Source organism: Epinephelus moara, chromosome 3, assembly GCF_006386435.1.
Source record: "Epinephelus moara isolate mb chromosome 3, YSFRI_EMoa_1.0, whole genome shotgun sequence".
Taxonomy (NCBI): Eukaryota; Metazoa; Chordata; class Actinopteri; order Perciformes; family Serranidae; genus Epinephelus; species Epinephelus moara.
The window spans coordinates 16,209,493-16,217,755 of record NC_065508.1 but is presented as its reverse complement, the minus strand read 5'-3'; the positions used below and the strand labels follow the sequence as shown (position 1 = coordinate 16,217,755).

The 8,263-nt window shown below is 41.1% G+C and overlaps 1 protein-coding gene across 1 annotated transcript; it reads right to left on the bottom strand.

Annotated features, from left to right (window-relative positions):
- Positions 1 to 1,161: 1,161 nt before the first annotated feature.
- On the bottom strand, positions 1,162 to 7,874 carry angptl5 (angiopoietin-like 5). The gene is made up of 8 exons (XM_050040413.1): positions 7,619 to 7,874; positions 5,864 to 6,035; positions 5,631 to 5,734; positions 5,449 to 5,542; positions 3,820 to 3,923; positions 3,623 to 3,743; positions 1,710 to 1,895; positions 1,162 to 1,584 (listed from the first exon to the last, which is right to left on the bottom strand). The coding sequence occupies exons 1-8, from the start codon at positions 7,673 to 7,675 to the stop codon at positions 1,265 to 1,267; spliced, it is 1,158 nt and encodes a 385-aa protein (XP_049896370.1). The 5' UTR covers positions 7,676 to 7,874; the 3' UTR covers positions 1,162 to 1,264.
- Between the last annotated feature and the right edge of the window lie 389 nt (positions 7,875 to 8,263).

Here is an 8,263-nt window from a genome sequence, read left to right as displayed (position 1 = left end):
AGCGCGAGGGACAGACAACAATTGTAGCATATTTGATCAAAGCGAGAGCGCTGAAGAATACAGGTGAAGCTACCTAAGAGGGAGCCTGATCGTGTAATGCTCTGTCAGTAAGAATGAGAATTGATCTGGATCCTAAACTCAACAGGGAGCCAATGAGGGGATTTTAGTATAGGGGTAATGTGAGAGCGTCTATTAGGTCTAGTTAGTAGTTTGGCAGCAGCAGACTAATGGAGTACTTCAAAACTTGGACAGGCATGAAACTCTTGGCGAATGGTTGAATCAACAGGACAAAGGATAAACAACTGGGCTAGAAAACATCTGGTTCTCTCTGCAAACATTGAGCCCAATCCAACCTGTGGACGTAAAACTGAGGTGATTCCCAACATGCATTTCAAGAAAAGTCCAGTCACAAAGCTTCAAATTCCGTGTGTGCTGTGCTGATGGTGAGATGATGCTGAAGATTGTACTTTGATATAAACATTCATAGATTTAAATTATTACACTCTCAGATTATTGGTCAGATTTGGAGCAGGAAAAACACTGAATCCAGCAGCTGTTTCCCATGGGACCTGAACAAAACAGCACCCTCCTCTATCCTAACAGATAGGAGTGCATGTATACACAACAGAAGGTATATAAATCAAAATGTTAAACTAAAGTAAATAACCAAATTTAAATGAATCACTACTGTGGGCTGAAATAAACATCAAATATCACCTCTGATATTTTTAGATTTGTCCATAGGGTCTATTGTAAAATTGCAAATGTTACAAATACCTGCAGCCTGGAGCTCAAGTACAGTGTAGGTCTCAACTAACACACTATGTTGTGAGAGATTCACAGCACCGTCTACTGGGATGTGTTGGTAGTTCATTCGACCAGGAGCGTAAGTTTCACCTGCTGCTGCCAGTCACATTGTAACTAAGACTCGGTGCAGATGTACTCAGCTTGAGATGCATTCAGGGTCGCTGCCTTTCATACTAACCCTCTATGATTTGTATGACAGGAACATGGGGAGTGCTTACAGTTGAGTTTGTTCATCTGTATGTTGTTAACTGTAATATAATTTCAGATATATTTGCATTCCAGAGTCAAAGCAAAGTCACACTAAAAAAATATTTCTGTGAAAATGAGATGAAAATGAAAATGAGACGTCCTTCCATCCTTCCTTCCTGTTTTATTCAAACATCAGGCTGTACAAAGATGCAGTGCAACTTATACAATATGTGCTTTCTCCCTCTGTTTCTCCTCCTCCTCCTCTCTGTCAGTTATTGGTTGCAATCCTCCTGATCTTCATCGTGACAGACTTGATGGTGTGAGGGACCCCGTTCTGTCTCCAGGTGTCCCACAGGATGTGTGTCCTCTGCCCCCTGTTGTGCTCTGCATCTTCAGGAGAGCCGTTGAGGTTTGCCAGGCCGCACTGGTTGAACCACCATCCTGTGTGATTGTACTGAGCGCTGCAGCTCTCCACCGTGCGGTTGTTGATGGAGCAGGAAGGATTACAGCCGTCGTTGTCCACGTCTGAGGCGCTGAATGGAGCCGTGTCCTGGTTCTGATCCTGGTCATAGCCACGAAATGCATCACCTGTACAAAGACACACACACAGAGGCACACAGGCATGCAAATGTGCACATGTGAAAATATTCATAAAGCAAATCATTTGTCACTGAGGGTGAATTTTTTCTAAGTCTTGATTTATTAAGTTTTACCTGCGCTGCCTGCATATCTGCCCAGGTGTATCCCGAAGAACATGGTTTCAGTGTCCAGCTGGAAATCATCATAAGATGCATAAGAGGTGATGTCATCATGGGACACCAGAGCGATGTGGAGCTGGAACCGAGTATCTTTCTGGTTTACTATATGGTACACCTTTTTCAGACCCAACCAGTGTTCTCCTACACACACACACACACACACACACACACACAAACAGAGATTGTGCTGTTAGGATTAACATTGGTGAGAGCAAAATTAATCCACAGCATTTGATATTTGTAGGGCTCGTTCAAAGTGAGACAGCTGTAAATCTTACAGTGCTCACTTACAGATAAAATAAATCTTCTAAAACCAAAAATATAGTGTATATATAGCACTAAAGAAACATTTAACATCATATGGGTTTAATATGCAGCAAGTTCATGAGAGTAAGACCATTTACACAAAATATATAGCAATAGCATTCAAAGCACCCTCCTACTGTAAATCTTAAAGGGGACCTATAATGCTCAGTTTCAGGTTCATGCTTGTATTTTGAGTTTCTACTTGAACGTGTTTACATGCTATAATGTTCGAAACACACATTTCGCTGCCTGTTAATATACCTGTATTAACCTACTGTCCAAGATGCACCATTTTTACATTTGTCTCTTTAAAGCCCCCTCCTTGAAAAAGCCCAGTCTGCTCTAATTTGTTAGTGTTTTTGGATGTTAAGGCCAATTCACGGTTTCCATGACCACAAGGGTCCGCTTTGGTCCGTGTGACGTAAATCTTGTCATCCACCCATGTCCGTGAGCAGTCATGCAGACTCCCATGTGGACATCTGCGTGCAGTCCATTTCTTGTGACTGCACCGACTGTAGGCATAGCAAGTGCGCTGACTGCACATGCTCCAATCTGCAGTTTAGTCCAAAACACTAAAGCCAGCCACCTCACCATGAAGGTAGTTTTAAGTTGGATGTTTGACAGACATTCACTCCAGACCCAGCAGCATCGTTTAGTGTCACTTTCACCCGATGTCGGCAGCAGGAGGACCTCCCAGCCCTCCTGCTTACTGACAGGGGCTGAAGCAGACAGTTGTACTATGAATAGAACCGCGTGCGCATCCGTTTGACAGCAGCTCTCCATGGACGTTCATTACAGTACCCAGGGAATGGCTGTAATGAAATAGAGTCGCATTTCCTTCCATTAAAAATGAACAATGAAAGCTTCTAAACTAAATCTTTATAACCGAACATGCTCCAGCAGGAATATGGTTCAAAAATTTGGGAGAAATTAGCAAAATCAGCAACCAAGATTACATGTTTTCCTGATGTTAGCATGTAGCTACATGTAGCAGTGTTGGCTACGTAATGTAAACACGCAGTAACGCACCTGGAGAAGATGACCATATGAAATCTGTCACAACCTGATGTCAGCGTATTGTGAAAGTAGACAAAACCTCTGGAAACAGAGTATTCAGAACGGTCTGAAGCCTGAGGTTATTGCTCACAGGGGTTTACTTTTACATGTGTTTACCTCATTATTAAAACTTGGGCTACATTTAATATGAACATTCGACATAGTAAAACTGTATATGTGACAGAAGATAAGGAAAAGCAAACTAGGTCCCCTTTTATGTAACAGCAGACAGTGGTATTTTAGAATAGAGTGTGCTTCCAACTTTGTGTGTATACTTTGGTGCGCTTGTTTGATGTTTTTGGCCATGTAGTGTTTATCTTAATGTCTGTCTTAAAAACAGTTAGTGTCTGGGTCTGTACTGTTAACTGATGTTCAGCAGCAGTCAGCTGGCACATCTGGTATACAACAGCTGTTGTTCCTCACACCTCAACCTCCTCCTCATGTTGTTTTTTAAGCTTAAAACAGGAAACACGCGTCTGGTAATGCCTATAGTAACTTCATACAACCTGCAAGGTTTCCAAAGCCATCAACATAATCAGCCCAGGATCGTTTGAAGTCAGTTAATCCGTCAGTCCGCCGCTGCATCACCGTCCATCCACCTCCCATATAGTCCATCTCACAGAAAACCTGCAGCACATATCATATGATGAGTAATGACTGAGTGAGAGACTGTGAATGGCTGAAATTATCAGTGTATATCTACCTCAAATGAAGTGTCTGTGTTCTCTGGGTGGACGATGTAAATGCCGCTGGGGATCTTGGGGACGACTGACAGAAGATTGTCCTTGATGTTGCTGCAGTCTCGTCCTAATCAAAGCAAACACTCTTTAGTCATCAGGATGAAAATTAACATCCACTAAAAGATGAAGAGAAGAGATTTTTTTCACCAATTTCACCATATATTGCTGTACAATATTAAAGTGGCTCCCAGCTGGTCTAGAGTTCTCCTTAGTCATTAGGTTGAGGTCCACACAGTTTAATATGCATGGGTTTGGCTGTGTCTCAAGTTAGTTTGCTGTCTCTGTCAAGTACCTGTCCATTAGTCACTCACTCTACAGTAGGAAATGGCACTTCAAAATAAAAGTGCTGTGCCAAAAATTCACTGTTCTTAGAAATAAAGAGTGTTTTTTGTTTGTTTGTTTTTCTCAAATTTGACACGTTTGCAAGTCACTTGTGGCCCATTCAGAATAGACCAGCAACCCACCAGCTGGGAACCACTGTATTATTATTGTTACAGCTGTGTCCCTTTTCCCCTCCACTGTAGATCTGCCCAGGTGTGCTGCATTACTTAACGAGATGCATTGCACCTGGCATGGAGGAGGCAGTTAAGAGCTCCTGTGCCAGCAGCAAAGGAGAGAGGCCTCTGGTGTGGGGACTGCTGGTCCTGCTGCTTCTCAGCATGGGACTTTTGCTGTCTTGTTTGCTTGTTTTATTTAATAAATCTCACTTACACTATGCTACACTGCCTCCACAATCTCCAGTGGTACTGCTCCGTTTCATCCTTATCAATAAGCTTTCCCAAGACATACACAAATACAGACAAAATGAATGCAGAGTACAGACAAAAGGATCTGTTCATCTCTGTCTCCACATCTATTATTGAGCATAAATGAGCCTTAAGAAAGAAGATTTGTATTTTTGATTTTGGGGGCAAATTGTCCCTTTAAAGGCATAATTTTACGCATCAAGATCAGTGCACTCATCATGAGGATGTTACAAAACTGGACATTTGGAATTTGGAAGACGTGGCTATTTGCTGGACAGGAAGGGTCTAACAAAGCAAAGCTATTAAGTTGCATTATGGGACTTGTAGGATCCAGTGCTTTTGGATACACTAGAGGCGAAAAGTCAGGATATTTTGGCCTCAAATGTCTCTCGGACAACCCGGTCTCACTCTGAAATCGTTGCTCTGGCGCTTGCTTGGGCAATGACTTGTGGCATCAGACACTGACAAAAAGCTGTCCTTTAACGTCAGCATGATACGCAGCCAGTCGCCATTTAAAATCCTTAGTATGAGTGAAACCCCAAAAACCCTAGATCCTACACTTTCCATAATGCAACGTGATGGTGTCCTTTGCTAAACTCTTTCTGCCTGGTTAACATCCTTGTTTTTCAACTCCACAGCCCACAGTTTCTAATGCAGGCTTTTTGTTGTAAATTTAAAGACTGAAGGCCAGAGATAACTCCAATGACATCATCAGGGTTTCTTTGTCAGCAATTAGAAAGCTCTGTCAGAGACATCCCTCATAGTAAACTACTGTTCATGTGTAAAACTGATGGTATTGGTATGTATGAATGTCGGGTCACTGCATGTGTTTGTTGTGTGAGTTACCATGGGATTGCACAGGTTTGATGGAGTACATCTCAGCGTTGCTTCTCTGAACCTCGAAGCTGAGCGTCTGCACTTTGGTCATCAGCTCTGTGACCTGGAAATGTGACACGAGAGTGTTCATGCAGCCAGCCAATCAGAAACCTAGAAACTCTGTTACTGAGAGAGAAGACAGAACATGTTACCTGACTGCTGAGGATGTCCAGGGCTCTCTGTTGCTCCTCCATCACATCCCTGATCAGCTTGCGGGTGCTGCGTCCAAATCCCAACAGAGACTGCTGTAACTGACCTGCACACACAAACACACACACACACACACACACACACACACACACACACACACACACACACATGTTCTGAACAGCAGATGAGGATGATAGACATAACAATACCACCAGGAAGGAGGAAGACATTTTACCACAAATTGAATGTTTCTCATCTCGCAGCAGCTTGACAGTGATGTCACACGGGATGGAGCATGCGTCCCGACCTTTGACCCCTCTGGGAAGTTTCTCGCCTTTGTCAGGAGTGTCGGAGAAGTCCTCATTGATTATTTCTGACTCATTAAAATTAGCACTGTTTCCTGTGTCCTGGCAATAAATAGAGAACTGTGGTCAGCGTTTAAATCACAGGTGTAACTCTGCAGTTATACAATGCGTTATGTGTAACAGCCTCCATGTCGGACTTCACAGAGCAAAACAAAGTCCTGACCAGCTTCTGTATCTGATTCTGCCTCTGCCAAAGATGCATGTATGAAAATATTTAATATTTTCTGGAGATCAACAAAGTTTTAAGGTCAGACGCCCTGGTTGGCTACAAACACACACAGTGTAAACTGCAATATCCTGTCTTTAAATCCTGTAAGAAAACACTTGTAACAAGAAGTAGAGAGTAAAAAAGTGCATTTACTCAAGTACAGTACTGAAGTGTAATGTTGAGGTACTTTACTTGAGTATTTGCATTTGATGCTACTTTATACTTCTACTCCACTACATTTCAGAGAGGAAAATACTTTTTACACAACTACATTTATCTGACATCTGTAATTATTATTTTATATATTTTGCACTTTATCTCAACCATCACATATGATAAAAAAAACACGTGACTTACCAACTAATTTTAGAATTAAATCCTTACATTTTTATATTCTTGTAAGAAGTACAAAAAGAAAAAATAGAAAAACAATCTCTAGTCTAACAACTCAAAAGAACTTGTTTCTCACACCCATCTACATGTGTTGGTGTGTGCATGTGTATATTTATGGCACCCGTCGTCATGCCACCCTGAAAATGCATCCTCTGACTTACCAACAACTTATTATACTATGAAGCGATATTAATGTAACCAGTTAAGTTGTGTCCTGTTAACTCATATCTATGTCATTTTTTTAACAGTTTTGACTTCTTTTTTTTTTTTTTTTTTAAATATATCAACAATTCTTCATTATAACATTTTTATTTATATTTTTAATTTTCATATTCTTTCTCCCCCCTTTGTTTAAAATAGTTTGTCACTTCGATATTACTTGGTCATATAATTTTGTAAAGTGCAAATTTAAAAAATTGTTTCAAGAATTTTCTGAAATCAACTTTTTTATAATTCTAGTGCAGCAACTTTTCATTTTTGTTGTTTAACATTTTATAGTCTATGGTTGAACTTTTATTGTACTGCAGAACAAAGTTTTAGGACTCAGCAATCAACAGAAAAAAAAATCCAATCAGCTCCACATCAACCATCCACAACAAAGATGCTGTTCACACCGTATCAGTGATAATAATCTTAAATAACACCATAAAAGGGGCTATTTGATATAGCACATACTCCTCTTTGTATATTTTCCTGTTAGTAATCTATTGCTTTTACTTGTAATTGAGTAATTTTACTTACTACTTTACTGAAGTAAAGGATATCAATACTTGTGTTTAACACACACTCAAAATGACTACTGTAATGTTCTAATTAATAAAAGAAAAGAAAAATATAATCCCTGATCTACTCACAATGCCTGACTCATAGCCCTTAGATCTCTTTGATTGCATCAGCATTTCTTGAAGTAATTTAAAGTCATCTGCAAAAATAAACAGTACAATGATTCCTGATAGAAATGGGAGTGACAAAACAGATGACTGACTAAAGTTAAAATCATTTACCACATGCATATCATACATACTGTGGAGGAGAGCAGATGAGGCACAAGCAGCAGGAGGACAGTTGTTGTCCACATCATGTCAGTGTCGTCTGACTATGATTATTCCCTGAAATCTATCTGTTCCGTCACCAGCAGCCACTCCTTCATTTATGCTTTATTTTTCCACAGACTCTGCGCTTTTCCATCCCTCCACCAAGTCTTGCCTGCATCTGCTCCTTCCTCTCAGTTGTCAAACTTCACTCTCTCCCCGCAAGCTGCCTCCCTCTCTCCACCTCTGTCAGTCACTCCCACTTTTTCCTTGTTAACTCCCATGACAACATCACTAAATTTGTAAATGGGTTGATGACAAAAGCCTGGATGTGTTTCTGACAAGTGGCTGAAAATGCTGATTCCAGAGTTGTGGTAAAAAGCGATAACCTCCCCCCTCAGTTACCTCTATTACCAGGCGTTGTTATTTTACAGGTTATATCCTGCCACCAGCATGAGAAACAGATGTGGGGAGAAGGGAAATGAGCAGCTTGTTTTAATATAGGAACACTGTCTCTCTGCTTGTGTCTTTGCGTGGGAGCTGGAGGTAGGGTGCAGTGTAGTCAGGGTGCCTCCTGTGCTCAGATTTCCCCCTCTCTTCTCTCTCAGACCACTGACTCATACATCTGAAAGCAGCCT

Excerpts from the sequence above, each read along its gene's own strand:
- angptl5 (XM_050040413.1), bottom strand. The coding sequence starts at position 7,675 with ATGATGTGGACAACAACTGTCCTCCTGCTGCTTGTGCCTCATCTGCTC. Across the intron at positions 5,735-5,863 it reads TGAGAAACATTCAATTTGTG|GTCAGTTACAGCAGTCTCTG; the intron begins GTAAAATGTCTT and ends TTGTGTGTGCAG. Across the intron at positions 1,585-1,709 it reads CAGATATGCAGGCAGCGCAG|GTGATGCATTTCGTGGCTAT; the intron begins GTAAAACTTAAT and ends GTCTTTGTACAG.